This window comes from Cryptococcus neoformans (assembly GCF_000091045.1).
Source record: "Cryptococcus neoformans var. neoformans JEC21 chromosome 6 sequence".
In the NCBI taxonomy this organism is placed as follows: domain Eukaryota; kingdom Fungi; phylum Basidiomycota; class Tremellomycetes; order Tremellales; family Cryptococcaceae; genus Cryptococcus; species Cryptococcus deneoformans.
In genome coordinates, this window is record NC_006691.1 from 490,121 (window position 1) to 515,120 (window position 25,000).

Sequence of the window (25,000 nt, forward strand, 5' to 3'; positions counted from 1 at the left end):
TTGAGAGCAGAGAGATACCTCACAAAGGGTAGTGAGACATATCGTGAAAAGCTCGAGAAATTATTGGGCAAGCATGGCATAGCAAAAGAAAGAATGGGAAAGGTCTGGTTGACAACAATGCCTAGTCTGCTCGGATATGAAGGGGATAACCCTCTGACTACGTGGTACATCTATGAGAATGTTACAGAGGGAAAGGAAGGAAAACTCTTGGCTATTGTACTGGAAGTACACAGTGCCTTTGACGAATCGTACGTTAACTCTTCTGATACTGGCCAGACGTTGCTAACCGATATACATAGTCATTCTTACACCCTCACACCAGACTCACCGTTGAGACATGAGCCAGCCAAGGGGTACGTTCGGTTGCTGGTAGTATATCTTTCGAAGGGTCTGACAGACGATCAGTTACGACTTTGGCTTCACTATTCCCCGATCATTCCACGTTTCCCCGTTCAACTCGCGAGATGGTTATTACCGAGTTGACATCATTAATCCCTTCCCTGTTGGGCACACTAAAATCCCAGGCTTTGTGCCCAGCTTCAAAATCTTCTTGAGAGTGCTTTCGACCGACAAGAAGATCAAATTCATGGCTAGCTCGATCTCTGGACCGTCAGCGCCTCTTAGGCTTGAACGAGGGATGAAATCGGTTGCTGATGTTTTGTGGGCGCTGACAAAATGGCCGGGTACATTGTTCCTAGTGAGGGCCAGGACCAATTGGCAGGCTTACGTCCTCCATTACCGAAAGAACCTTGCGCTTTACCCTAGACCCGAACCGATCAACTCTTTCTCGGCTGGTCTGTTCAATCAGACTGAGAAAGATGAGCACGGGGTGGGTGTGCCTCTCCAGAGAGCCCCAATAACGTCTACAGAAAAGAGGGCACAAGAGGTAGTCTGCAAGTGGGCGGCACGACGGGCTGAAGAAGTGAGAGTAAGGCTGGAAATTGAATTTGAGGATGATAGAGATAAGGTGCAGTTAGGGCCCCAGGGAAAAGAAACGTTGAGTATCAAAACGGCCGACTCGGACTTCTTCAACGACTTGTTGATAACACCATCGCCCCAGCATTTCCTGATTCTTGCTCACGAGCGATATACAGCCATCTCCAATCCATCACTATTCGAAGAATTTTTCTCGGCGCCCATTGCCTCACAAGCCGATTGGGTTTCGAGCTGCACCAACGCCATCCGCCGTCGATACTTTGTCCACCTTTACTCGTATTCCCACCTCCCTCCTCCTCCATCTATCCCTCCTATAACAGGCGAATTTTCCCACTTTAGCGACAGCACTTTCCTTTCTTTCCGGGACAGACTCAAGGTGCTGCGGGCGGTGTTCTGGACATGGTATGGACATAATGGGCTAGAATGGATATTTGGGTTCCTGAGAGGGGCGTTTGTACCGGGCCAGGAGGGCTGGACGGTATGGGACCGGGCGATGAGACGCTCGTGGGGAGAGGACGTGGATGCAGGAGAGGTGCTGGGAACTGTGCGGCTATAGCTCTTATAACATTTTAAATGATGGAATGTGACAGTAACGAAGAGACTACGTATAATGGGAAATGAGAGTGGAGCTTAAATAAACGCGATGCCAAGGCGCGAAGATGTCCTGTGGCGAGATCTGCATTCTCGATATTTGACTGTGCGCTGCGTCGTTGCGGGTTTCCCTCTTCCTTTGTCCCGTGTTCTATATACATCGTCCCGATCACCAACAGTGGCAGCGCACAGACCCCTCCCTTTTTCCTCCTACAGGCCGGCTATACGCTGTGCTGAATAACCGCCGTTGCCACAGCGCCGTGAGTGCCCCTTCCCTGCCGCATCTCCGTCCCATCTCATCTCGAGGAACCCTGCCCGATCCCACGCTTACGTACGCTCGCCTCTCCAGCAAGCAGTACATATACATCCTCCCCAAGCCACCGCCGCATCCACACTCGCCGCCATGGCCGCGTTCCTCACCACCATATCAGGCGCACCCACGCACTTCGCAAGGCTCCTCTCCACCCGCGCAGTATCAGTCAGTTACTCCTCTTGGCGCTCGCCATGGCCCACCTAGTGCTCATCCTCTCACGTAGTCCAATGTCATATCAGGCGCAGATCCCACCGAGGTCGACCCTTCCAACGTGAGCTGATCGACGTGCGAGATCGTGACTAGAACTGACACGCGCACTAGCCCATCACCCTGTTCATCATCCAGGTGAGCTCTCGACGTCACACGTAGTCCCAGTCTAATGTTTCTAGCTTGTGATCATCATTGTCTTCACCCAAAGTCTAGGATGGGCGTTTAGCTATATGAAGCAACCCAAGGTCATCGCCGAAATCATCGGTGGCGTTATCCTTGGTCCCACCGTCTTCGGCCGTGTCCCACACTTTACCGAACACATTTTTCCTGCTGCTTCATTGAGTTATCTCAACTTGATATCCACAATTGGTCTGGTTCTGTTTCTTTTCCTCGTCGGCGTTGAAGTCGATGTCGGAGTCATGAAGAAGCATGGAAAAGCAAGCGGTATCATCTCTGCGGCGGGCATGATCTTGCCCTTTGGTTTGGGAGCAGCCATTGCGGTGCCCGTGTACCACAACTTTGTTGACACGGAGAATGTCTCCTTTGGTCACTTTTTACTGTTCGTCGGCGTCGCCATGGCGATCACAGCTTTCCCCGTCTTATGTCGAATCTTGACGTCCACCAAACTCATTGACACCCGTGTGGGAGTGATGGTCCTGGCAGCGGGTGTGGGTAACGATGTGGTCGGCTGGGTCCTTCTTGCTCTTACACTTGCCCTCGTTAACTCTCAATCGGGTGCGACTGCGGTATACGTCTTGCTCTGCGCTGTCGGATGGGCAGTCATCCTGCTTTGGCCCACCAGGAAACTCTTTGTCTACCTTGTAAAGCGGACGGGAAGCTTGGAGCATGGACCAACTCCAGGAATGATGGTACTGACCCTGTTGATTGTTTTTGTTTCAGCTTTTGTCACTGATATCATCGGTCAGTTCTGGCTTTACTCATTAAAACATTTTGCTGACTTGCATATAGGAGTGCATCCTATCTTTGGAGGGTTCATCGCAGGATTAATCATTCCTCACGAAGGTGGTTTCGCCATCGCCGTTGTTGAGAAGATTGATGATTTGGTGTCCATGCTTTTCTTGCCCATTGTACGCGCAACATTTCTGCATCCGAATATAAGCTTACCATTAATTACAGTATTTTGTCCTTTCTGGGCTCCAAACCAACCTCGGGCTTCTTGATACTGGCCGTATCTGGGGATACGTGATACTTCTTTGTGTCGTTGCTTTCTGCGGAAAATTCTTTGGATGTGCAGGTGCTGCCTTGGCCATGAAATATCCCATGAGGGAGAGCATAGCCATTGGCTTGTTGATGAGTTGCAAAGGGTAAGTATTTTCTTGCACCGGCACTTGAACTGACAGTCTGCAGTCTTGTCGAACTCATTGTCCTCAACGTCGGCCTTTCTGCCGGTATTATCGACCAGCAACTTTTTTCAATGTTTGTTGTCGAAGCGGTCGTCCTCACTTTCTTGACCACACCTTGCACACTCGCCGTTTACCCTGAACGTGTCCGTGTACGCATCAGTGACCTTCGTAAAGGCGATCAGGGTGTCGATTCTGAGAAGCAAGTTGGCGGTTCGAATATTGCCGGTGCATCGGGTGGGCGTGAGCACACCAGCAGGTTCTTGGTCATCTTGCAAAAGCTCGAACACCTTTCGGCTGTCATGCTCCTCACACAGATGCTCGAGCCTCCTGTGCCTGAAGCAAGGGAGCCATGGGATGCGGCAGAACATTCCGCAAAAGAGGCCAGGAAGGGTAAAAAATCAATCAGTGATGACGAGTCTATCAACTCCCATTCCAATACCGTCACCACTCTTCACCACTCTCATCACCATAGCGATAGCAAGCACAATATCCTGCACCGAGTCGGACATGTTACTCACCCCTCAGGAGACCTTCCTCGTCTCGACGCTCTCAAGCTCGTTGAGCTCACTGGTCGTACATTCTCCGTCATGCAATCTGCCGAGAAGGATCAGCTGCTTCACTCGGATAATGCCTTGCAACTCTACCGCCAATTCGGTCGATTACGAGGTTTGGAAATCTCACCGCACATCTCTATCGTGGGACAAGATTCTTTCTCCCAAGCGGTGGCAGACTACGCGACGGATTTAGGTAGCGAGCTAGTCATTCTTCCTTGGACCGTCCCTACCCAAGGGGGTAACCCTGAGCTTATCGATCCCTCTGTTGGAAGCAGCAGCAGCACTACGGTCTCCCAGTTTGATACCATCTTTGGCTCTGAATCCGCTGGTTCCCCCATGTACTCTCACTTTGTCCGTCGCGTATTTTCCGAATGTCCGAGCGATGTCGCCCTATTTGTCGATAGGGGCTTTGGAGGCGCCTCTAGCTTCAAACCTGGCTCTGGGCAACACATTTTCATGCCATTTTTTGGCGGGCCTGATGACAGACTTGCGTTGAGGTTTGTGGTACAACTGTGCGGTCACGCGGGTGTAACTGCTACTGTTGTCAGAGTTCAGAAGGAAGAAGGGGATGGAGAAGATGAAGAGGTTAGCCGCGGTTTGGATGGTGACAAGTCGAATGTCGCATTACATCAAGCTGCTTTGCAGTCTAATCAGCTCACTGTCGGCGGCGCAACTCAATACCCCGAGACTCAAGCTCGTCTTCAATCAGATACTGCCGACTCTCTCGCTTGGTCGTGCTTTTCATCACCTTCCGTCTCCCCTTCTCGTCCTCTTCACCTCGAAACGGCTCTTTCCCGCATTTCATTCCACTCCACCACCTCTCACCAGCCTCTTACATATGCTTTTACCTGTGCCGAGAGCGCCATGCGAGCCACATCCGCGCACGCCAAGACTTGGAGACCCATGTTGATTGTTGCTGGACGTGGACGACGCGGAGCCGCTATCAGCCACGAAACAGAACTGAACAGGGTGCTGGCTGCAAAATCGCTCAACCCCAGTATTGGTGCGGAACTGAGGAAGACGGTCGGTGACGTTGCTGCGGGGATGATTCTTGGTGGAAGTGCGCCTGGTACGGCGAGTTACTTGATCATGGGAGCTGGAAAACGATGATCAACTGATATTTTGGGTGATTTGTATCTTCTATATCCAAGTTTTTTAGACAAATATACCAGTTGTTACATTTATCCTGTATTGTGTATAGTACATGTCCATGCAATCTATGCAAAACTTAAATGTCTAGACTTGGTATAGTTCTGTTGACTTCTTTGATCAATTCGCTCGCGACACTCGCGCCCTGCTCTAACAACCCTCTGACACGACCAGCATCCAGACCGTCAGGACCTTCTAATCGCAAACCACAAAGTTTGGGCTTTGAAATGTCGTGGGCACTCGAGGGCTTGAAGAAAAGGTGGATACGGGTAGGACAGGCAGACTCTTCTTGAGGTGTAGCATCCAAGAAAATGTTGGGAGAACTGGGCACCTGTCGCGGGATATGTCAATGAACTACAGATAGACATTGGACAAACGTACCATGTTCAATGTCACAAGCACAGGTAACGCTTCTCTTCCCTCCAAAAACTCAACACCTTCTCCATCTTCCATGTCCAGATCCCAGTCTTCAGATCCTCTCGCAATCATTTTCCCTTTTCCTTTTCCTTTGGTAGTGGCAATAGCTGCCTTGATGCCGCTCATGTCTCCCCTTCCAACATCAACTCCATCAATGGCATCCTCTCCAGATTCGCCTGCCCAAGAGATGACCTTGGTTTTAGGAACTTTGAGGTCAGCAAAAGCTGCACGAGCAGCGAGGATGAGGGCGGAGGGGATGTTACCAGAGGAGGACAGGACGGTAAGGTGGAGATGGGGTTGAAAATATTTCTTGTTGGGAAGAATGGGAAGAGCTGGGATGGAGGGGATGAAATGGGAAGTGACAATGGAAGTTAAATGGGTAGAAAGAGCAGAAAGCGATGGGGCAGAGATACTGGGAAACGCTTGAGGGGTTCTACGAGCTATACTTAGTTTCAAGAGGCAATATGCTGTCGCAGAAGAACCTACACATCAACTTCGACTTTTGTTCTCCACTTTTCCTGATCCTTGATTTGCTGTCCAGTAATGTCGATAACCTCCAGCTTTATACCACAGACCACCTCTGTTTCCCCCAGCTTGACCTGAGAGCTACCATTTGCTTGCGGAAATACGCCGTAGGAAATTTGAATGGGCCTAGAAGCGAAGAGAGGGCGGGCATCGTTTCTTGTGGGGTATGAGGGATGTGCCAGAGAGGTGACGATGTAAGATGTTTCGGCCGGAGAGAGCGCTGGGAGTGGAATAGACATTGCCTTTTTTTCCTGAGTGGAAAAGAAATATAGAGTAAAGTATAGAGATTTGTTGGAGGCTGCCAAAATGATAGAGAACAGTGGACCCGATCCAAAATACCGTGGGAAAGCTGCGTTTCTGAGATTTCTACATGAGCTGAAATCGCATCGCGAAATGTAAACAATTATCACAATGACTATAAAACAGCCAAAACCACTTCAAATACGCCTCCCATTCCGAGTGCCTAGGCCAAATAAGACCACTACTGATGTAAGGGTGTGCGGAATGTGAGTGTTTCTGTCACACGGCTGGGTTGATACTGACATCCAGTGTAGATGTCGAAAGAATGATAGCAAATACACCTGTCCCAGGTGCAACGTCGCATATTGTTCATTAGATTGCTTCAAAAATGAGGTAAATAGACCATCTATTCCACGGTATCCCGTCCTAATGCTTTACAGTCTCACGCACAATGCTCAGAGCCATTCTACAAAACCACCGTCTTAGACTCAATATCTGCCGACCCTAAAGCGGGGCTCGAAGAGAAGCGGGCGATGATGGAAATGCTGAGAAGGTTCGAAGAAACTGAAGCTGAGGGAGGGAATGGTTTGGAAGAGCTGGAGAGCGAAGATGAGGAGGATGAATTGATAACCAGACTGCAAGGAATTGATATAGGTGGGTCATGAAGCTCATGATCGCCACCTGGTGCTAATAAAGGCTGTAGATTCCTTGGACAGTAATGAGCTGTTCAAACTTCTCCCACCAAAACATCGTGATGCTTTTATACAAGCGCTTCAAAATCCGGATTCTGAAGAAGCCAAAGTTCTCCTCGAATCGGCTTCAAATGAATTGATACCCCAGGGGCCGGATTTGTTACCATGGTGGGAGAGTGAAGAAGCTTTGGACGATGGGGAAAATGAGAGTGGGGAAGACAAGGTTGAGCCAGAGCCAGGTCTGATACCTCAAGAACTTCTTCTTGGGATAAAGCCTCCAGAGGGAGTAGGACGAAAACTGGTGTACAATGCCATTTCCATAGGGTAAGTGAGCTTGTCTACTCGTATGATCTTGAATTCACACTTTTGCAGTATTGCCTATATCCATACACTCTTATCATTCCGCCTCCCTTCTCTGTCTCCCACTCACCTCGCCTCGCAAGATCTCGAAACTCTGGACATTAAAACTTGTCTTGGTGAACTTGTCCCCTTTCTGATTGATCCAAAATCGACCGTGCGATACGAAAGCATTGGTTCTGCATGGGGCGCTGTATGGGAATCTATTGGATCCGAAATGGTTAGTTGTGTGGTTCTACTTTCAGACGGGTTTGATCTGATTTTGGACAAAGTCCTCGCCACCTAGCGCGCAGATACTACAACAACTCCTCTCTATCATATCTTCTCTTGTTCATCCGCCAATCACCACTCCATCATATCCTAAATTACTTCTAATCCTCTCAGACATATATCACCTCTACACGATACCACCTGGTAAGCTAGGTGCTGCTGTTCCAAGGAAACTGGCGTTCTATGTGAAAGCTCTTGAGCAATTAGAAAGGAGTGAATGGTTGGAGCTGGAAAATGGAATTAGAAAAGAGTTGGATAAGCTTGAGCAGGAAGAGAATCGAGAGAATCAAGTAGACGTAAAGAAGGACAATGAGCAGTTGAAAATTGTCTAGGCGATGATATTGTATCAGGTAACAAATAGTTAATTGGGATGATGAGATGGGGTATACATCTTTTTAGATCGTACATCTTACAAACAGTGCCGAAACAGCATGACATGTACTCTAAATGCAAACAGTCAAATGTTGTTGTTTTTCAGTCACATTATATCACCTTTTTTTCCACTGCCTAAGCGGCCATTTTCGTACCTCCACTAGCTAACCAGCGCCTAGTCTCTTGCGACCTAGGGCTCACATGTCGAGGATCAGCGGACAAGAGTTGCTTGCTCGCGGGACCTATCAAACCGGCATCATAGTCTTTGAGGTGGTTGGAGACAATGTCGGCAAGGGCGCGGATGAATATGGGAGAGTCGTTGAGAGAAGAGGCTCGTGTCAAGTGAACACCGAGCTATTGACGGTCAGTCAGTATAACTTCGCTCATCGATCATATTGAACGGTTCACCTTTTCAGCCTCTTCTTTGACCTCAATATCAAGCTCATAGAGGGTTTCGATGTGATCACTGGTGAAGGCGACGGGAACGAGACAAATGTCCTTGGTGCCCGCCTTGGCGTAACCCTCAATGGCCGCGGCGGTCTGAGGTCCTTGCCAGGCTTTGGGACCGACCTTGGATTGCCATGTAAGACGCCAAGGGTTGGAGAAGTTGAGCTTGGACATGACGGCCCATACTGTAGCGGCAACTTCGGCAGTGTATGGGTCACCGCGGCTATGACAAATGTAAGCGCTACTCTTGGTCATGACTGGGTTTAACATACTTGACAATGTCAAGAGGGAGAGAGTGAGCAGAGAAGAGAATGGTGACATCACCTCGTCGGTCTTCCGGGTAAGTCTGTAGGGCAGCTTTGATGTTGTGTGCAAAAGCCTGTCTGGATGTAAGTCTTTTCCCATGTCAAAGCAATTCACAGACTCACCTCTACCAGTCCAGGGTGAGTGGGCCATCGGTCAATAACGCTCCACTTGACTTCGCCGTTTCCGCCCCAGCCTAGCTGTTTCACCTGTTTGTAAAGTTCATTCAAACTACTGCCAGTAGTAGAGCTACTGTATTGAGGATATTGGCTGAAAGCAACGGCCCTCTGTACGCCATCCTGCTTCATCTCTGCCAGGGCATCTTCGGTGAGGGTCTTGGCATATCGGAAAGCAACATAAGGTTTGTGTGGCGCCGATTTGGGGTTAAGCTCATCCAATAGAGAGCACATGGCAGCGCCTTGAACCTGAGTCCATTTGAGGATAGGAGAACCGCCGCCAATGGCGGAATATTGCTCTTCGATGGAAGGGGTTCGACGCTTGGCGATGAGGGGGGCAAGGAGGGGCTGGAAGGGCAGAGGAATAAGGTCGTTATCATGGAATAAACGCGAAAGAAAGTCGTGAACTTCGGGAACCTGCCGCAATGGAGTTAGTCTCTGCCCTGTATTCACTCGGGACTAAGGGCTTCAACGCTTACAGTTGAAGGTCCACCCATGTTCATCATAAGAACAGCTATAGTATGTTAGATTTGGCCAAAAGTCGACACCATTAGTACTGACCTGTTGGTCTATATAAACAGTCAGTACATATATACACACATTTATGTTTTAGTTGGACATTTAGGACTCACGGTTTTGAGCCAACTGCAGGTCCATCTCTCACGGTGGCCAGGAATCTTTGGCGAGCGATGGCAGGGGGGGCGAGACGGAGCCTGGAAGAAGAAGGGAGCAATGGGCGAGCAAAGACAGAGATGGGACGTTGGATTGCAGTCATGGCTGTAGCGTTGGGATGAGTAGAGATGAAAAAGACGAAAGACAAGAAGTATAAATAAACAAATGTCTGAAAAGTGCGACGATGGTGGTGGCCGTCATCGAGCAGGCCCCGATATTTCCCGTGCCTTGTCCATTACAACTTTTCCAATCAGATAACCAAGCGGTTTTAATCATTTCTGTCATTTTTGTAATCAGTCCTTAGCTGGAAAAATGATGACGTCACATGGTCACCTCGTAAGTCGCAGCCGTCATTTCCCTTCGTTTGTGAGTACTTCGTTCTCGAGTTATCGATATTCAATCGATATTAATTATTATTTTCCTCGTGCAAACTCCCTTTCATCAGCTAGTTAACAGCTAAACATGCCGGCAGCGGACCATACAACTCTATTTAGATCCATATTAACCACCCAACAATCATCTCGCCCAGAATCGGCCCGTTCAAAGTCTCCGGCACCAATCTCCCGAAAGGGCAAAGCGAAGGAAGGGGAAGATGAAGCGGAGTTTTTAAAGGAAGCTTACCGGATAGTGAGCCACCTTGATGTAAAATAAACGAGTTAATGATTGACATGTTCTTAGCATACGCATCTCAGATCACTACAGCAGCTCTTGACTTCGGTTCGCAAGGCGTATCTCTCTACAGTTGAGCCTCCTCCCCTTTCTCGACGTCCGAAAGAGCCTCGAATAGATGTCAATGGGACCACAAAAGAAGAGGAGCAGTGGGCTAGATGGGAAAAAGTCAAATATTTGACTGACAAGGAGAGAGATGAGATTGATCTAAGAGCGAGAATGATTCTGAGAAGATGCCAGGAGCGAGTTGGAATTCTAGAAATGACAGAGCAGAGTGAGTCTACATTTACAAATCTTTTAAGCATACATCTGACATGGATCAGAGCGTAAATCAAAGGCCGTTTCCTCGACGAAGCCAGCTTCAACACTTTTAGCACTACTTCCCTCCCTCGCACCCGCATCTATATCAGCCATTGAGCCTATCTTATCCGCTCATCACGCTTCCATTCTTTGGACTCTGAACGATTTCCTCGCGAGGCTCACCGGCTCAGTCAGCGACCTTCAGAATGAACGAGTCAAACGTCGAGAAGAACGTAGCAGGACCCTTGGTGCGGGTGCTACACTTGAAGCTCAGCGACTAGGTCTGGCATCTCAAGCTGCGAAACGAAGTATCCCCGAAGGGGTAGTCACCGACGTTCACGACCCGGCGTTTAGCCATACATTTGCCAGTGATCCTGAAGACCCACATCTAAACCAGGGTTTGGGTATTATCGATCCGTCAGCTCCCCCTATTGAGCAGGTCTTATCGCAAGAGCAGATACGAGCGTTCGAATCGGAGAATGACGCGCTGTTAGAACACATGTCTTCCACCCTCTCGTCTGTTCTTTCAGCTGAAGCATCACTGCTCGAGATCTCCCAACTCCAGTCGGAGCTGGTCAGACATCTCGCTCAGCAGACCGAAATGGTTGAGCAATTGTATGAAGACGCAGTGGGTAGTGTGGCAGAAGTCAAGAGGGCAAATGAGCAATTAACAAAGGCCAGGGAAAGAGGTAAAGACGGAAGGCTGTTCTTGTTGATATTCATTCTTGGCGCCAGTTTCAGTCTACTGTTCTTAGATTGGTATGCTGCGTAGGTATACAGATGTCTATAGCACATTATATGTTACAGATTTGTTACACAAGGTCTGCGTCGCCAGTCGTATCCTGACTACTGTTTCGTCGAATGATTCCAGCTCCCCCCCCTACTTTTAATCCTTTGCCATTTCCTTCCCTATCTCTGTGATTGGATGATGTCAAAAATTCAGCCTCATCCTCTCCGCTTCCGCTGTCATAGTCTCCCAACAAAGCATTTTCTTCCAATGCTTCCGCGGCCAGTTCCCCATCTCCAAGACCTGCACCAGTCTGGTCGAGCTTACGCATCTGTTGCAGCGTAAGTCGATAGATTATCACACCTGTTGCGATAGAAATGCAAGCCGAGACAATGATAGAAATGAGATTAAGCCAAAACCGCAGGGGATCGTGGGCGGCAGAGTCGGAGGCGAGAGAAGTAAGTCGGGAGCCGATGAAAACGACGAGAAGAAGTTTGGGCTGGATCATACTTAATTCAATGGTGAGCTCTATTTCGGGATAGTAGAGCTTTACGGCTTACAGGTTAGCGACCATAAAGTGCCAGAACTTGACACTTTCGATCGAAGCGAAAAGACCGTTGCTAACACCCCATGGAACGGGGCAAAAACGGATCATGATGACAAGCGGCAGTCCCTTGGCGCGCATAACATGTCCAAATGCTTCCCACTTGTCATTCTTCTTGAACAAACCCAGAAAAAATGACTAGAGTAGCATTAGCAGGTGGCCGCTGCTGAGGGGAGAACCAACGTACGCGAACGGACAAGAATGCGATACCTGCTCCCAGCATTGAGGCGATACCGGCAATAAGGAATCCAGGCCATATGCCGTAGATGAATCCAATAAGAGTAAGGGTGGGCACGAAGCCAAAGAGCGGTGGATGCGAGCTCAATACTGAGGCATGTCAACTTCTCGCTTTGACATTCGGAACACGATTGGGACTCACTAGCAAAGATGTTACACAGCACGACACCCTTCCATCCCATACCCTTGATACTAAGCGCAAGAGAGTTGAACCACTGCCCAATCCGTGTGGGCGTTATAATGAGGACAACCGCGACGATGAGTAGGTTGATCACTGTCAAAATCCTAAGCAATATCAGATGATTTTAGCATTTACAACAATGAGTGTCGTACCATATTGACGCCTAGAAACACTAGGTTGTTAGCTCTATGCGTATCCGATCGAAGAACATATCGGACCTTTCCCTTCCTTCCCAGCCTGTGATACCTATGTAAAGCGTCATAGGGGAGATCCTTGACGCGGAGCCATATACTGCGGAACTTGCGCTGGAGAGGAGGGTCGCTCTGTCTGAGCGGTGAGAGTTCTAGTCTGGGCATGGTGGTTGTTTGAGATGGGGATGGTATATGATCAGACCAAGTAAAGAGGAGAATACAAACAAAGATAGATATGTACGTGTGCATCTCATCGCATTCATCCATCGCAGTAAGCCGAATAATTGGAGCCCGGCGGCGGCGGGACGAATATCAGATAGATTTGATCCCGTCACCATTACTCTCCTCTGACATCTCCCTTATTTCGCCGACAAAACTACATCTGCAGCCACAACTGAGTATTTTGTATTCCCAACAATGGCACACACCACACCACGATCACATCCTCCGCCCCACTCACTCCTTCAAAACCTCACAACCCAATCTCTCCTCCTCTCACACCTCTTTACCCTCATCGCTTCTCCACCGAATCCCAACACCTCCACCCAAACACAGCTGAATCAGGTATACTCAGCTCTCCAGCTGTCCACTCTAGACTTGTCAGGTCTCGTGAAAGAGGTTGGCCATCATCAAGAAGCGTATAGGAGACTGGTGGAGAAGAAGAATGAAGTGGCTGGTTTGGAGATGAGAGTGCGAGGGCTTGTGAAACGACTGGAAGAAGGAAGGAAGGAGTTGGAAGGAATGATCGATCAAGGAGAAAGATCATTAGAGGACATTGAGAAATCTGAGAGAGGTGCTTCGTTTTCAACAACATTTTGGCGAGATCCCGGAGCTAACCCCACACAGAACCGGTGCCGGCAAAGACTCTCATGGCACACGCACAATCATTATCAAAGCATTCTTCAGCACCTGTATCAAGCTTATTAGCACCTGTGGATAAGGCTCAGTATGCACCATGGCCCACGGAGATGAGCATGCGCATGGGACTGCTGTTCCAGCTCGAGGGAAGCATGAGCGGAATGGGCGAGAGAGGCGTTGTGGGCGAAGGCAAGTCTGTTACCTGACCTTCACGGAGGGCGCTAACTTTATTATGTAGAACAAAAAGCGCCCCAGAAAGTGGAAGAACGGAGAGAACATGTCGAGCATGAAGAATCTGACAGAAGATATGACCCCAATGCTGTTTTCCAATTGGATCTCAACTCTGATGAATCGGACGAGGATTGATAGACTCGATAGACTCATGTACCAAGTTGTATCCATTATAATGTAACAGAGTAGCGGGAAATAAAATACATACACCAAGAATAATGTAATGCAAAAGATGAATAAAAACAAACTAGTCACCCCTGGCCCTCCTACCTCGCCCTTGGTTCCCCTGCATCCGAGCCCAGTCTCCGTCAACTTCGAGTTGTGCTGCTTGCGTCATCTTAGCCAACTCGGCAAGGCTCCTACCCAACGTCAACGTCTGGTCCCTGGTACCGCCCACTCCACGACTCCTGTTATTTGACTGCGCAGCCGCGATGCCCAACGCTGCTGACGTTCCAGGAGCAGCGAGCTCCTTTCCTTCGCCAGTAATCTCTGCAGCCTTGCCCCTGGGCCCACCACGCTTGCCCGCCTGAGTTGGCACATATGTCGTCGACCCAGCGGGAGCTGGGCGTACATGCAAGGACGAATCGTTGGAGAGGATGTCGTCGGTGGAAATAAGGGCGAGTGTAGGGGTAAGTTGGGAATGGTGCATAAGATCAGCAGGATTGACCCGTGCAGTTGAGGGGGACTTGTCACGGGATGAGGCATTGGTACCGGAGGGAGAAGTTGAGCGAGGAGTGGAGGTGGATGTGGTGAAGAATGAGCGGCGTTTCGGTTTACGAACATCCGCTTCAAGTAGAGATTCTGCAGATGAATTGAGCCGAGAGCCATACCATGTGAAGGAGACAAACTCACCTGTGATGATTTCCCCGCCTTCTTTTTCCTCGCGTAATCTCTTTCTCCTGTCCTCAATGGCACCTAATAATCTCTGGCGAATTTGGTCCCTCGCCTCCCAATACTGCGCCTCAATACTCTCCCGCTCTTGCTCGTACATCTTTCGCGCTTGGCTCACTCTGTAATCCTAGTCAGATCTGATTCCTGACATACGCTCTACACTCACTTGTACTGATACTCTTCTTCAGCGGCTTCTAGTCTGGCGTCACGCTCGACGCTTACAGGATACGCATGGAGCAAGTATTTGGCGGAAGTAGGCGGTTGGCTGTTGACCAACTTGTTTTCGGCATGGTACTCCTTGTACATGGCTCCAAATTTCCTGTTTTATGTATGAGCCGTGCCGTCCGTCGGATGATACGCAAACAACGGTACTCACTCATCCCGTGTCCTCCAGCTCTCATCGTGTAGCATTTCTATCTTGTTGACGGTTTCCCTGCGCTTCCTGTCGCGCTTGGACTCTGCATGCTGTGGTGGGATGATTGTGGGTATGGTACCCTGCTGTGGGAGGTACCTGGACATGGCTGTTACGACTGGGTTTGCAGGAGGATGTCGAGTTGCAAGAGAACAACTTCCGAGGACAGAATACAGAGCTATTCCGTCCGATCAGCCGGCGCTCGCTGAGATAAGTGATGAGTCGTCACGTGACTGTTGCTTTTTGCTTTTAGATTGTTGTGCTCTGTAACCAGGCTTTCCTATTTTGTAATGGGATTACTGTTTGAATTTGATTCCGCTAATGCTCTCTCTCTCTATTTGTTGCTTTTGGACAAACTGGGCCTATAACCTCTTTCCACAACCATCCAACTGTACCCATACCCCGCAACAATGGTAAACGAGGCGGTTCCTCTTACCAACGAGGACTTCCTATGGTGAGCCATACCCCATAGTGAATTAGGCTGACACTGTAGCCCACTCACCACCATCCGAGATACATTCCTCAGACCACACTCTGAAACAGTCTCCATCCCAAAACTACGCGCTCTCCTCGCGTGGCACAAGAAGCGTATATCAACCCCATGGGAACCATTCCAGCGTGCTTCCTCTACCTTTAGAGACACCATCAATAAATCCTCATTCATTCTTCCTCGCACAAATGTCACTTTCGAAGTCGACGATACCACACGCAAGCTAGCGCTCAGACTTTCCGATACACTGGATCTGAATGAAATTGGGGCATTCTTAGCAACCAAATCATACCTCACATACAGCTTAGATGAGGATATGGATGAAGATAAAGTGGTAGAGAGGCTGTTGATGTGGGTTGCCGAAGAAGCGTTGGCTGCCCCGCAGATTGCGTTGGCAGTTCTGAGGATTTCAGATGATGAAACACCGCTAGGACAGTTGGCATATGATGTGCGAGTAGAGGCCATTGGGGATCCTGAAAAGTACATTGAGGGATTGTTTAGGGCGTTCAGTGGACTGGCGCAAAGAGAAGTGGACCAGAAGAAGGAAATTGACCCACTCTTCTGGTATGTCCCTGTCATTTTGCCCTGTTCATGTCATTTTGCCCTGTTCAATGTCCTAACAGTCAGCTCAGGGCCACACACCAGTTACGTCTCCAAGAAACAATTCTCAATCTACTATTTGTGGTGCTCTATCAAACTCCTAAACGTCCAGCTGCCATCTCTGAAGGCCTCCTTCGAGGGTGTATCATGTCCTCTTTCGGCACTTCACAGGCAAACCGTAAAATTTGGGAAGAAGATGCCGTCTCTCAGCGTATCGCTGTCCGAATACGAGATCTTCTCCTTTTGATTGCGATTGAGAGTCTGTGTCTTGGACAAATCATCTCTCCTCTTAATCCTCTCGAACATGACAACCTCAGCACTCTAATTCAGTCAAAAGAGACTATCGCATCCATCCATGACTTCCTCGCCGACCACTCCAAAGACCTTTCTCCGCATTATCCAGGAGTAGAACCTGGAACGGTACCTTTACCACTCTGGCCAATGCCAATCATCTGTCTGGTTTGGTCGATGATTCTTCGATCATTACCACTGGCTCTTGTCCCTCCAGCCGGAGAAGATGGCGTCACGTGGCAGGATATGGCTATCAGAGCACTAAGACTGCCTTCAGGGCTATTCCCTTGGATGGAGGCCATCTTGGACGGACCTTTAATGCAGAATGATGATGATGCCTTTATCGGGAATGAGGAACTCTACTACCGAAAAGTATTCAAAGGTATGTAAAGCACAACTACGGCTGATCGTAGCTAATACCTTATAGACGTTTTGATCGGATTGACGGAATTGGTCCAACTTGAAAGTATTGCGGATAAGCCAGGGCTTTATCGAAGTTGGGAACTTTTATTTGGGGGTGTATGTATGAACATAAATCACAGGAAATGACCTCACTAATAATGGCGTTACAGGGATCGCTATCATCATCCTCCCTCAGCGCGGCCGATTTTTGGATCGCCGATTTCCCCTACGATGAACGGCGTGCAGTCTTGGACAGAAGCCAATTCCCTTACCAGCCCGTAAACCTCCTTCGAGTCCTCGCTGCTTTGACTGGAAATGGTGAGACTGAAGCATTTGGTACCGATCCCGCCTCTCAAGTTTATCACTACTTTACCAACCTGCCTACCATCACTCATGCCTTTGAACCAGCATGGTGTCAAAGTCTAGGTAAGGAGGAAGGTATCGAAGTGGTCGAAACTACCCAGACATTGGTGTTGCCTGGCGGTGAAAGCATCCCTCGAGGATCCAAGGGTGTGGTTCTTTCAAACAACGATACTCAGCAGGTTATGTGGACCAATCAGATCATCTCGGGATGGGCTCTCATGTTTGAAATTCTCCAAGCCGCAGCTGGTCTTCGTCCCGTCGATGAAAAGGCTCGTCCAAATGCCGACCACCCAGCCGACAGCATCTACCTCTCCGTGCGCGACCTCGACATCCAGCTTCCCTCCACACAAATCCTTGCTGGGGGCCTCAAGTTCCTTCGCAACATCTTACAATCTACTGCATACATCAAAGCCACTGTCCTCAGTCTGTTGAACCCCGAAGACCAGTTTTCTTCAGGTCAATTAGTCCTTCAGCTCGCCCTTACAGTTTTACATCATTCGAGGATTTCTGACCTTGCGATGGACGTTGGGGTAGTGACAGATGCGGTCGATACCATTGAGGCACTTATCACCGCGCCATCTAGTAATGTCTGGCCAGCATTAAGGGCATCTGGATTTTTTGACGCTAGCGGGAAGAGGCGAGGGAGTGTTGCTGGATTGATCCAATCTGAAAGCATTAAGGGACAACATACTCTGACTGTCTCTGTCCTTAGACTTGTCCTTACCCTAGTACAGAACAGGGAACATGTGCCAGAAAACGATACAATCATCCTCACGTCGGCGCTGAACTTGGTCTTCTTGGACATATGGAACAACTTCTCCTCTTGGAGATATCAAGATGTAGCCAAAAAATACGAATTGTCAACCTTGGTAACTACCATCTTTGACACCGTTCTTTCCCATCCTATGATCCCTGATTCCAACACTCCCACTCCCGCTGCCAAAGTTCTCATTGACTTATTCATCACTTCGGCCTCACCTCTTACCTACCGACCTTTGATTGACGCCGTCACTCAATCAAACAACCTCGTTTCCAGATTGATTGTGCACCGCCGTCAAGCCGATGCCCAGATGGTGAGCAAATGTCTCGATGAGGCCATGTCCTTTCTCAGTACTCTCCTTCGCACCGCTGCGCTCATTGGTACACCTGCCAACGCTTTGCCAAAATCCTTATTTGGTCTCCCTGTCTCTATTCCGTCAGGCAGCAAAATCCAACTTGTTGATTCCTTGTTCGACCTCGCCTCAATTCCTATCGCTATGGAATCTAACATTTTAAATGTTCTCAAGACATTGAGGACTTACCTCGAAGTAACTGGAGGCGAGCCTCATCGTCCATCTTTGGCGAGTATGCTCAGGAGTCCTACAAAGACTTGTAATGATCTCATGGAAGTGGTGAAGCGAACAACAGATTTGGACGTGCAGACGGCAGTCTGGAATCTCTTGGCTAGCGTCATCATCACTCAACCTGGTTGCGTTCAGTCTGCTGTAGGGTCTGCTAAGGACCACGAACTTGAAGGAGCTCTAAAGGTTGCAGTACTTGAGGTCGAAGGGTGGGAAGATAAGTTTAGGAATGCCCCGCACATGCTTGCGGCCGTGTTGAGCTTTGTCCAGTCTGCGATGCGCTCCGCTGGGGCGGACGATGCGATCGCCATCCTCCGAAAAGACAAGCAATTCTGGCAAAGTGTGTTTGAACTTTCAACGCGTATCGTGCCTGCTCCTCCTTCCTTCTCTCTTTCCCTTCATTCCGAAGATTTCACCGATCGCATCAGGCAGTACGCATATTGTGTTCAAGCAAAGGCCAACGCCACTTCGCTTCTTGCGGCGGAACTAGCGTATGCGGTAAATAATGATGGTGATGAAGAACCGGAGACCAAGGCGCGAGAACTGGCTCTGAGTTTGTTCAGGAATGAATTGGCGTTGCAAGAAGCGGGCTTGATGGCCTGTCACTCTAGTTGTGTGCCCGAGCTCCATGACGAGCAGGAGAGAAAGGTGAGGGAGAGCGGTATTGATTTGAAATATTTGAGGACATCAAAATTGGCATGTGAAAGAGAGTATGGGAACGGATATCTTTATGGTACGCGTAGTTTTCTACTTCTAAACATTTGAACGATGCTAATTCGAAACAGACGGCAATGTAGTAATCCCTGATTCATCCGCCAAGCAGGCTACCGCGACGTTAGCCGTTGACCTTTTAAATCTCAATTGGTCTATGCTCGATGCCGACGTTGCGCTCACACGCTCCTTCAAACTTTTAGCTGATAGTATTGCGGCATGGACGGAAGGCGACGTATTGGCCATGAGGGCGGCGCTTCGTGGGGCTATTGCCGTGGGTGAGATTATTGCTGAAGAGTACCGGGAAGGAGACGTGATGCTTGCCATCCAAGTCGAGCGCCTATCCATCCTTGCTGTTTTACTTGAAACTGCCTTGGACCCACATGAAGGAGACCACAGACCCGACTCAAGCCTCGTTCAACAACTTTCAGCATTTGTCTACAACATTGTCAGCAGCCAGGTTTTCCCTCCTATTATCTCTCTTCGCCACCCTGATCTTCCTCCCATCCACCAGCCTGTGCTCAGAATACTTTACCTTGTCCTCAACAACATGTCCAACAATCAATCTACCTCTGCGACTGTGGCCGCTAGGGAGGCGGTTGTGGATGCAGGTACAGTATTCGCCCTCGAATCTGCGGACATTGTCCTCGACTCTATTGTGCGTGGCGTGCAGCCAGCCTTCACGGCCGTTATTAGCATGATTGTTGCCGTTCTCTGTGAGATCAGTAAACTATCTACGATGACAACTGCTTGGTTGGATAGAGTGCAGGATGTCAATTTGGTCGGAAGGAGCCTTGATGTCCTTATGAGGGCAGTTATTGTTGATGGTCAAGTCCCTTTGCATCTCTCTAGCATTCTTCTCCTTCATCTCGCCCTCGCGAGCAACCCAACATCGGTCGAGAAGCTTGCCGTCTCCGGTATTCTTCCAGCCTACTCTGATAACGCCATTGTTGCCGAGGCAGAGCTGGGACGTATCGAAGCCCCGCCGAGTGCATACAACTCTGCGCACAGCTCGTGGTGCGGTATGCTCCTAGTTGTCAAAGCGCTCCTGACTACCCTTCCCGACACGGCCACCTTTACCCGTACCGATGTGGTTCCATTCCTTCGCGTAACATCAGCTCAGATGATTCGAGCAATGAGCTGGGATGGTGAAACGCCACTGACCGAACCTGCTCTAGAGGAAATGGAGTTGGTGGCAGATATCTTCTTTGGCGTGGCCTGCGCTTTAGGACCAAAATCTTTGGATGATTTTGCTCTTCCTGCGCTGAATCTGTTAAAGGGAATCAGGTTCGCCTTTTCCCATCCTCGGTTACTGTCTACGCTCCTGGTCCCCTCATCGGAAGAAGAAAAAGGAAAGTTGGAGGAAGAGCTGGCGTTAATCGATGATGAGAAGGATGCTGATTTGTTTGACGTCAAGAGGACACCGATCATTGCCGGGAGGACAACGACACTGATGAGGATAGCGAGAACGGTCTTGCTCACGCTGGTTGTCATCACTCGTGCATGGGAGGCTTTGAGGGAAGCGATTGAACCCGAGCAGGTGGAGGATAACGTCCTCTTGACTGATGATGAAACATCAGGAGGTACATCCTCCGATCCGGTCGGTATTGTCAATGATATCTACGTCCTCACCCAGAATATCCTCGAAAGATTACCTTCGTTGACACCTACTCTGGGCGGTCAATACAAGTTGACCCCGAGCGCCGATGCTACGCAAGCCATCAGAGATATTGCCACACAACTTCTCGAGTCCTCGGCGCTCGTCTCATTCACGCAGCTATTACTTCGACACACGCTCCTGGCGCCAGAGGAGCAAGACATTGAGCAAGATACTTCTATGGACTTGGATGGAGATAGTGTCAGTGTAAAGAGAAGGTTATCGCTATCGCAAGGAGGAAGTAAGGAGGGAATGGTGTTGCGAGAGTTAGCAGGGGACCTGAGGGGTATGTTGATTGGTGAAGGGGGAATGATGGGGGTGCTGAGGAATATGACGGACCGAGTGTTTGGTGTGGAAGACGCGTAACGGTGTAAAAGGATGGGAACAAGCAGTGTACATCAGCATATTTTATCAACTGAGGAACATAGAAAGTAATGCATAGTACGATAGGATGACTGCGGATATGATGTGCGAGAGTATAAGGTTATCATCGGGGTTAACTGATATTTTGGTTCAGGCACAACTCGGCTGTTGGCCTTTAATTACGACGCGCTGTTTATAGTTTACAAGTTTTAGTAGGACATGAGATGAAAAAGAGTCGTCGTACTACGCGGTGCCCAATCTCCCTTATAGACTCCGGCCTCTGTCCCATATACATCCCTTCCATCACTATACCACCAGCGGGGAGACTCCGCCATAGAGACAGATGCCTCGAGACACTTTCTCCAGCAACCCCTTCATATCCTCTCCGGTCTACCACGACAGGTCTGCCGACATCTCCTCTTTCTCCTACGATGCAAGGCGGTACGCGCCCTCGCCTTCATCCGAGGCGCTGCCCCAGGAGCTACCTGCAGGAGCGATGCCTGCTGTTGCCGACACTTTTTCTGTGCGGAACTTGTCTTCGGTGGGTCACTATGTCTAACATTGGTTTTTGGCTGCAAGATTCGCTATGATGTGCCTGAAAGGAAAATGCGATGTTACGGATCACAAACAACCGCGCGCTTTTTCATCGTAGTTCTGCGTTTTCCCACTTTCTTTGGCGTCCATCCTTCTCCCCGCTCATTTGCTGACTAGATCCTAGTATTCCCAGCGGCCCAGTATGTCGACCACCCCTAGGATGAACTCTTCATTCAGCGGTAGGGATAACCAGCTGGAAAAAGACAACCTGTTTGGCAGTAGTCCAACGCACTTCAACTCTAGCTCGCGTCTGGCCTACGAAGCAGGGCCACATAGCAATTATATGGCCCCCGAGCCTTTAGGCTATGGTCGAACCCGGACCAAGAAGCCGACACGCACTTGCATACCCACGAACCCAACCAAACGTCGACTTTTGTTTTTCGGCGTTCCTATTCTCTTGGTCGTTGTGGCAGCTGCTATCATTGGAGGTGTGGTAGGATCTCAGAAGCGCCATAGTGCGAGCAATGACAGCAGTAATGGGGATTCTTCTTCCGGTACTTCTGGTGGCGGCGGGTCAAATTCTACCAGTGATACAGATGCGAACACTTGGAATTCGTTTATTCAACCTGGCTCGGGCGGTGATGGGTCTATTGTCACCACAGATCTCGGTGTAAACTTTACCTACTCGAATGCTTTTGGTGGAACCTGGGCTCAAGATCCTTATGACCCATATTCTGTGGGTTTGCTTCACCATATCGGGCCCGTTGAAGCTGATAACAATTTAGGTATCTGGTCAAGCTCAGAGCTGGAGCCCGAGCTTGTTGGAAGATTGGGTATGGGGAGAACATATCGTTCGAGGGTAAGTGATCATCTAGTCTTCGCTCTTGTCATGTCAGCACTGACGACCATTCCTTCCATAGCGTCAATATTGGTGGATGGCTGGTGACTGAACGTAAGTTTCTTCCCTCCATAACCATGTTAGAGTCTAACCAGACATAGCTTTTATCGTCCCTAGTCTGTATGAGAAATATCAAACTTCCACACCAAAAGCCATCGATGAGTATACGTTGTCGCAAGCGTATGTCTTTTATTTTCTGGTTTTCTGTGCTGTCTAATCCCAGTATTAGAATGGGAGACAACCTCGCTACTGAGATGGAAGAGCATTACAAAACATTCATCGTAAACCATTTTATGTTACTGATCGTACAAGAAGAATGAGCTAATTTTTTTCTTCCTTCTAGACTGAAGAAGACTTTGCTTTGATCGCTGGGGCGGGTCTCAACTATGTTCGGTACATTCGTTTTGAGTATCAAATTATCAAGCAATGCTGAACCTTGAACTTGTCTTAGTATTGCATTAGGCTATTGGGCTGTTGAGACAATCGACGGCGAACCATACCTCGCAAAAGTTTCTTGGAAGTCAGTCATTCCTGGAATTTTTGAAAGACAGTCGTCGCTTACCACTAAGATCAGCTACTTCCTCAAGGCCATTGATTGGGCTCGAAAGTATGGTCTCCGTGTTTTAGTCGACTTCCATTCGTTACCAGGCAAGTCAGATTCATCTCTTGAACCCTCTACTTAACTAACTCCTGTATGATAGGATCCCAAAACGGCTGGAATCACTCTGGCAAATCCGGGTCTGTCAATTGGATGTACGGTGTCATGGGTATCGCCAATGCGCAACGCTCTCTTGAGACGCTCCGATCGATCGTCGAGTACATTTCCCAAGATGGTGTCAAACAAGTCGTGCCTATGATTGGGCTTGTTAATGAAGTTCAAGCAGAGACCGTCGGCGGAGATGTGTTGGCTGCCTTGTAAGTGTCAATCTCTTGATTGAAGGTTTTATATTTGTTAACTTTATTATGTTTTTAGCTATTACCAAGCCTACGAGATGATCCGAGAAATAACCGGCTATGGTGCAGGCAATGGTCCCGTCATCTTACTGCACGAAGGTTTCTACGGGATCGCGGCTTGGAATGGATTTTTGGCAGGTGCTGACAGAATGTAAGGGTGTACACATCTATCATTGTACTCTGGCTAAACTTCTGCCATCCAGTGGCCTCGATCAACACCCGTACTTGGCGTTTCCCACCACCCAGATCGCTGACAACCACACTGTCCAAGCCCATACTGCCTGTGGCTGGGGTGGCGGTACCAACGACACTTCCACTGGCTACGGCATCGTCATCGGTGGTGAATGGTCCAATGCAATCAACGATTGTGGCTACTGGCTCGACGGTGTTGACTCAACTCCTCAATTCGAGGTCACGGGAACCGGAAGCTGTGCCGCGCTCGATGAATGGTTCAACTATTCCGATGAAACCAAGCAAGGCATCATGGGCTATACTTTGGCCAACATGGATGCTCTCCAAAATTACTTTTTCTGGACTTGGAAAATTGGGAACAGTACGGTGAAGGGATATCCGACCAGTCCGATGTGGCATTACAAATTGGGATTGGAACAAGGATGGATGCCAAAAGACCCTAGAGTTGCAGGTGGTTACTGCCAAAGCATCGGTGTAGGAGGGAACCAAGTAAGCTCTCTTCACATTCCTGCATTAGAAACCCGAGTGCTAACGCTCTCTTCAAGTTTGCCGGGACATACCCTGCTTCAGCTATCGGTTCCTTCCCCACCGAAGTTGCTACACCAACTATCGATCCGACGCAAGTTGCTTCTCATTCCGTTTGGCCTCCCACCGCCCTTGGGCCGTCTCCATCCTACTCTGCCGCGCAAATAACTCTCTTCCCCACACTTACCCAGACCGGCACTAGAAATGTTCTTGCAACGCCTACACACCCCAGTAATGTGACACTGGAAGGTGGTTGGGCAAATGCCGCCGATACCACCGGAGCTTGGGTGAGAGTGGCTGGATGTGATTACCCAGAGTAAGCACTTAGTTGGTTCCCTTCAAGGTGGCCATGCTGACGATTACGGCCTGTAGTGAATATGATGCGAATACGGTGGCTGTTCCTACCGCCCAGTGTACCGGCTCTGGCTCTACAGACAGTATGCGGAAAAGGAGTTTGCGAAGATGATAAAGAGTGGCGGAGCGGCCTTTATAACAACTTTGGTTTGAATCAACGGACTTCTTGTGGCATATTAGATGAGCTTTAAATCGTTTCGCATTATCTTTACATGATTTTTATATTGAATATATCTCCATAACCTATACGTAACATCGGGTATTACTGAATGAGAATCATTTGAGTTTGATCTTGCCTCCATTCCCTCAGTTCCCAGTCGCCTTGCAGAGCAGAGCCACGGCTTCTTCGGCTGTTCCCCAAGAACTCTGCCAACCTGCTCCTCCGTGTCCATAATTATATATGACTGCTGTATTCTCATCCAGGTCAGGTCCCCTTT

At 49.1% G+C, this 25,000-nt stretch overlaps 12 protein-coding genes across 12 annotated transcripts in view; 7 read left to right on the forward strand and 5 right to left on the reverse strand.

Annotated features, from left to right (window-relative positions):
* CNF01660 (expressed protein) overlaps positions 1-1,539 on the forward strand; it is a 2,026-nt gene extending 487 nt beyond the window's left edge. Inside the window, exons 2-4 of the mRNA XM_024657372.1 lie at positions 1-248; positions 300-353; positions 406-1,539. The exon at positions 1-248 is cut by the window's left edge and continues 358 nt beyond it. Of these exons, the coding sequence (XP_024513080.1) occupies positions 1-248; positions 300-353; positions 406-1,492 (1,389 nt within the window). The 3' untranslated portion in view covers positions 1,493-1,539. The remainder of the gene's footprint in view (positions 249-299; positions 354-405) is intronic.
* A 119-nt stretch (positions 1,540-1,658) lies between these two features.
* On the forward strand, positions 1,659-5,194 carry CNF01670 (potassium:hydrogen antiporter, putative). The gene is made up of 8 exons (XM_571501.2): positions 1,659-1,787; positions 1,877-2,005; positions 2,064-2,111; positions 2,162-2,185; positions 2,230-2,971; positions 3,020-3,138; positions 3,188-3,375; positions 3,419-5,194. The coding sequence occupies exons 2-8, from the start codon at positions 1,931-1,933 to the stop codon at positions 5,076-5,078; spliced, it is 2,856 nt and encodes a 951-aa protein (XP_571501.1). The 5' UTR covers positions 1,659-1,787; positions 1,877-1,930; the 3' UTR covers positions 5,079-5,194.
* Positions 5,149-6,343, reverse strand: CNF01680 (conserved hypothetical protein). The gene is made up of 3 exons (XM_571306.2): positions 6,021-6,343; positions 5,499-5,967; positions 5,149-5,448 (listed from the first exon to the last, which is right to left on the reverse strand). The coding sequence occupies exons 1-3, from the start codon at positions 6,296-6,298 to the stop codon at positions 5,197-5,199; spliced, it is 999 nt and encodes a 332-aa protein (XP_571306.1). The 5' UTR covers positions 6,299-6,343; the 3' UTR covers positions 5,149-5,196.
* Positions 6,344-6,467: 124 nt separating this feature from the next.
* On the forward strand, positions 6,468-8,075 carry CNF01690 (hypothetical protein). Its single transcript, XM_024657373.1, has 6 exons — positions 6,468-6,565; positions 6,614-6,692; positions 6,740-6,953; positions 7,003-7,315; positions 7,364-7,568; positions 7,621-8,075. Exons 1-6 carry the CDS (start codon positions 6,471-6,473, stop codon positions 7,948-7,950), a joined length of 1,236 nt encoding a protein of 411 aa, XP_024513136.1. The 5' UTR covers positions 6,468-6,470; the 3' UTR covers positions 7,951-8,075.
* CNF01700 (ferrochelatase, putative) lies at positions 7,986-9,703 on the reverse strand. Its single transcript, XM_571533.1, has 7 exons — positions 9,549-9,703; positions 9,478-9,485; positions 9,396-9,430; positions 8,866-9,333; positions 8,710-8,816; positions 8,399-8,660; positions 7,986-8,344 (listed from the first exon to the last, which is right to left on the reverse strand). The coding sequence occupies exons 1-7, from the start codon at positions 9,689-9,691 to the stop codon at positions 8,126-8,128; spliced, it is 1,242 nt and encodes a 413-aa protein (XP_571533.1). The 5' UTR covers positions 9,692-9,703; the 3' UTR covers positions 7,986-8,125.
* A 290-nt stretch (positions 9,704-9,993) lies between these two features.
* On the forward strand, positions 9,994-11,374 carry CNF01710 (conserved hypothetical protein). The gene is made up of 3 exons (XM_024657374.1): positions 9,994-10,215; positions 10,267-10,531; positions 10,581-11,374. The coding sequence occupies exons 1-3, from the start codon at positions 10,051-10,053 to the stop codon at positions 11,327-11,329; spliced, it is 1,179 nt and encodes a 392-aa protein (XP_024513081.1). The 5' UTR covers positions 9,994-10,050; the 3' UTR covers positions 11,330-11,374.
* On the reverse strand, positions 11,262-12,738 carry CNF01720 (expressed protein). Its single transcript, XM_571531.2, has 6 exons — positions 12,525-12,738; positions 12,459-12,469; positions 12,268-12,410; positions 12,076-12,215; positions 11,845-12,026; positions 11,262-11,793 (listed from the first exon to the last, which is right to left on the reverse strand). The coding sequence occupies exons 1-6, from the start codon at positions 12,660-12,662 to the stop codon at positions 11,370-11,372; spliced, it is 1,038 nt and encodes a 345-aa protein (XP_571531.1). The 5' UTR covers positions 12,663-12,738; the 3' UTR covers positions 11,262-11,369.
* Positions 12,739-12,865: 127 nt separating this feature from the next.
* Positions 12,866-13,833, forward strand: CNF01730 (expressed protein). Its single transcript, XM_571514.2, has 3 exons — positions 12,866-13,290; positions 13,344-13,544; positions 13,594-13,833. The coding sequence occupies exons 1-3, from the start codon at positions 12,915-12,917 to the stop codon at positions 13,719-13,721; spliced, it is 705 nt and encodes a 234-aa protein (XP_571514.1). The 5' UTR covers positions 12,866-12,914; the 3' UTR covers positions 13,722-13,833.
* Positions 13,775-15,066, reverse strand: CNF01740 (hypothetical protein). The gene is made up of 4 exons (XM_571308.2): positions 14,854-15,066; positions 14,644-14,796; positions 14,439-14,596; positions 13,775-14,387 (listed from the first exon to the last, which is right to left on the reverse strand). Exons 1-4 carry the CDS (start codon positions 14,994-14,996, stop codon positions 13,834-13,836), a joined length of 1,008 nt encoding a protein of 335 aa, XP_571308.1. The 5' UTR covers positions 14,997-15,066; the 3' UTR covers positions 13,775-13,833.
* A 206-nt stretch (positions 15,067-15,272) lies between these two features.
* Positions 15,273-21,285, forward strand: CNF01750 (conserved hypothetical protein). The gene is made up of 6 exons (XM_024657375.1): positions 15,273-15,343; positions 15,383-15,943; positions 16,012-16,652; positions 16,698-16,789; positions 16,843-19,108; positions 19,161-21,285. The coding sequence occupies exons 1-6, from the start codon at positions 15,300-15,302 to the stop codon at positions 21,107-21,109; spliced, it is 5,553 nt and encodes a 1,850-aa protein (XP_024513137.1). The 5' UTR covers positions 15,273-15,299; the 3' UTR covers positions 21,110-21,285.
* Positions 21,286-21,362: 77 nt separating this feature from the next.
* On the forward strand, positions 21,363-24,823 carry CNF01760 (hypothetical protein). Its single transcript, XM_024657376.1, has 14 exons — positions 21,363-21,647; positions 21,825-22,376; positions 22,426-22,499; positions 22,561-22,592; positions 22,640-22,718; positions 22,768-22,819; positions 22,882-22,931; positions 22,990-23,058; positions 23,113-23,186; positions 23,240-23,453; positions 23,512-23,643; positions 23,696-24,173; positions 24,230-24,525; positions 24,582-24,823. The coding sequence occupies exons 1-14, from the start codon at positions 21,450-21,452 to the stop codon at positions 24,673-24,675; spliced, it is 2,394 nt and encodes a 797-aa protein (XP_024513085.1). The 5' UTR covers positions 21,363-21,449; the 3' UTR covers positions 24,676-24,823.
* Positions 24,686-25,000, reverse strand: part of CNF01770 (conserved hypothetical protein) — a 1,682-nt gene continuing 1,367 nt past the window's right edge. Inside the window, exon 3 of the mRNA XM_024657377.1 lies at positions 24,686-25,000. This exon is cut by the window's right edge and continues 682 nt beyond it. Within this exon, the coding sequence (XP_024513140.1) occupies positions 24,870-25,000 (131 nt within the window). The 3' untranslated portion in view covers positions 24,686-24,869.

Coding starts and splice junctions, on each gene's coding strand:
- CNF01740 (XM_571308.2), bottom strand. CDS start 14,996: ATGTCCAGGTACCTCCCACAGCAGGGTACCATACCCACAATCATCCCA. Junction 14,797..14,853: donor AGCTGGAGGACACGGGATGA/GTGAGTACCGTT, acceptor TACATAAAACAG/GAAATTTGGAGCCATGTACA. Junction 14,597..14,643: donor GAAGAAGAGTATCAGTACAA/GTGAGTGTAGAG, acceptor CTAGGATTACAG/AGTGAGCCAAGCGCGAAAGA.
- CNF01670 (XM_571501.2), top strand. CDS start 1,931: ATGGCCGCGTTCCTCACCACCATATCAGGCGCACCCACGCACTTCGCA. Junction 2,006..2,063: donor TCTCCACCCGCGCAGTATCA/GTCAGTTACTCC, acceptor CCTCTCACGTAG/TCCAATGTCATATCAGGCGC. Junction 2,112..2,161: donor CCGAGGTCGACCCTTCCAAC/GTGAGCTGATCG, acceptor CACGCGCACTAG/CCCATCACCCTGTTCATCAT.
- CNF01700 (XM_571533.1), bottom strand. CDS start 9,691: ATGACTGCAATCCAACGTCCCATCTCTGTCTTTGCTCGCCCATTGCTC. Junction 9,334..9,395: donor ACATGGGTGGACCTTCAACT/GTAAGCGTTGAA, acceptor CCATTGCGGCAG/GTTCCCGAAGTTCACGACTT. Junction 8,345..8,398: donor TCAAAGAAGAGGCTGAAAAG/GTGAACCGTTCA, acceptor GACCGTCAATAG/CTCGGTGTTCACTTGACACG.
- CNF01760 (XM_024657376.1), top strand. CDS start 21,450: ATGCCTCGAGACACTTTCTCCAGCAACCCCTTCATATCCTCTCCGGTC. Junction 21,648..21,824: donor CTGTGCGGAACTTGTCTTCG/GTGGGTCACTAT, acceptor ACTAGATCCTAG/TATTCCCAGCGGCCCAGTAT. Junction 22,932..22,989: donor GCGGGTCTCAACTATGTTCG/GTACATTCGTTT, acceptor AACTTGTCTTAG/TATTGCATTAGGCTATTGGG.
- CNF01690 (XM_024657373.1), top strand. CDS start 6,471: ATGACTATAAAACAGCCAAAACCACTTCAAATACGCCTCCCATTCCGA. Junction 6,693..6,739: donor TAGATTGCTTCAAAAATGAG/GTAAATAGACCA, acceptor AATGCTTTACAG/TCTCACGCACAATGCTCAGA. Junction 7,316..7,363: donor TACAATGCCATTTCCATAGG/GTAAGTGAGCTT, acceptor ACACTTTTGCAG/TATTGCCTATATCCATACAC.
- CNF01730 (XM_571514.2), top strand. CDS start 12,915: ATGGCACACACCACACCACGATCACATCCTCCGCCCCACTCACTCCTT. Junction 13,291..13,343: donor CATTGAGAAATCTGAGAGAG/GTGCTTCGTTTT, acceptor AACCCCACACAG/AACCGGTGCCGGCAAAGACT. Junction 13,545..13,593: donor GAGAGGCGTTGTGGGCGAAG/GCAAGTCTGTTA, acceptor TTTATTATGTAG/AACAAAAAGCGCCCCAGAAA.
- CNF01750 (XM_024657375.1), top strand. CDS start 15,300: ATGGTAAACGAGGCGGTTCCTCTTACCAACGAGGACTTCCTATG. Junction 15,344..15,382: donor ACCAACGAGGACTTCCTATG/GTGAGCCATACC, acceptor CTGACACTGTAG/CCCACTCACCACCATCCGAG. Junction 19,109..19,160: donor TGGGAACGGATATCTTTATG/GTACGCGTAGTT, acceptor AATTCGAAACAG/ACGGCAATGTAGTAATCCCT.
- CNF01720 (XM_571531.2), bottom strand. CDS start 12,662: ATGCCCAGACTAGAACTCTCACCGCTCAGACAGAGCGACCCTCCTCTC. Junction 12,216..12,267: donor GCTGTGTAACATCTTTGCTA/GTGAGTCCCAAT, acceptor GACATGCCTCAG/TATTGAGCTCGCATCCACCG. Junction 12,027..12,075: donor TCGCATTCTTGTCCGTTCGC/GTACGTTGGTTC, acceptor ATGCTACTCTAG/TCATTTTTTCTGGGTTTGTT.
- CNF01680 (XM_571306.2), bottom strand. CDS start 6,298: ATGTCTATTCCACTCCCAGCGCTCTCTCCGGCCGAAACATCTTACATC. Junction 5,968..6,020: donor ACAAAAGTCGAAGTTGATGT/GTAGGTTCTTCT, acceptor TATAGCTCGTAG/AACCCCTCAAGCGTTTCCCA. Junction 5,449..5,498: donor TGCTTGTGACATTGAACATG/GTACGTTTGTCC, acceptor ATCCCGCGACAG/GTGCCCAGTTCTCCCAACAT.
- CNF01710 (XM_024657374.1), top strand. CDS start 10,051: ATGCCGGCAGCGGACCATACAACTCTATTTAGATCCATATTAACCACC. Junction 10,216..10,266: donor TAAAGGAAGCTTACCGGATA/GTGAGCCACCTT, acceptor ACATGTTCTTAG/CATACGCATCTCAGATCACT. Junction 10,532..10,580: donor TCTAGAAATGACAGAGCAGA/GTGAGTCTACAT, acceptor GACATGGATCAG/AGCGTAAATCAAAGGCCGTT.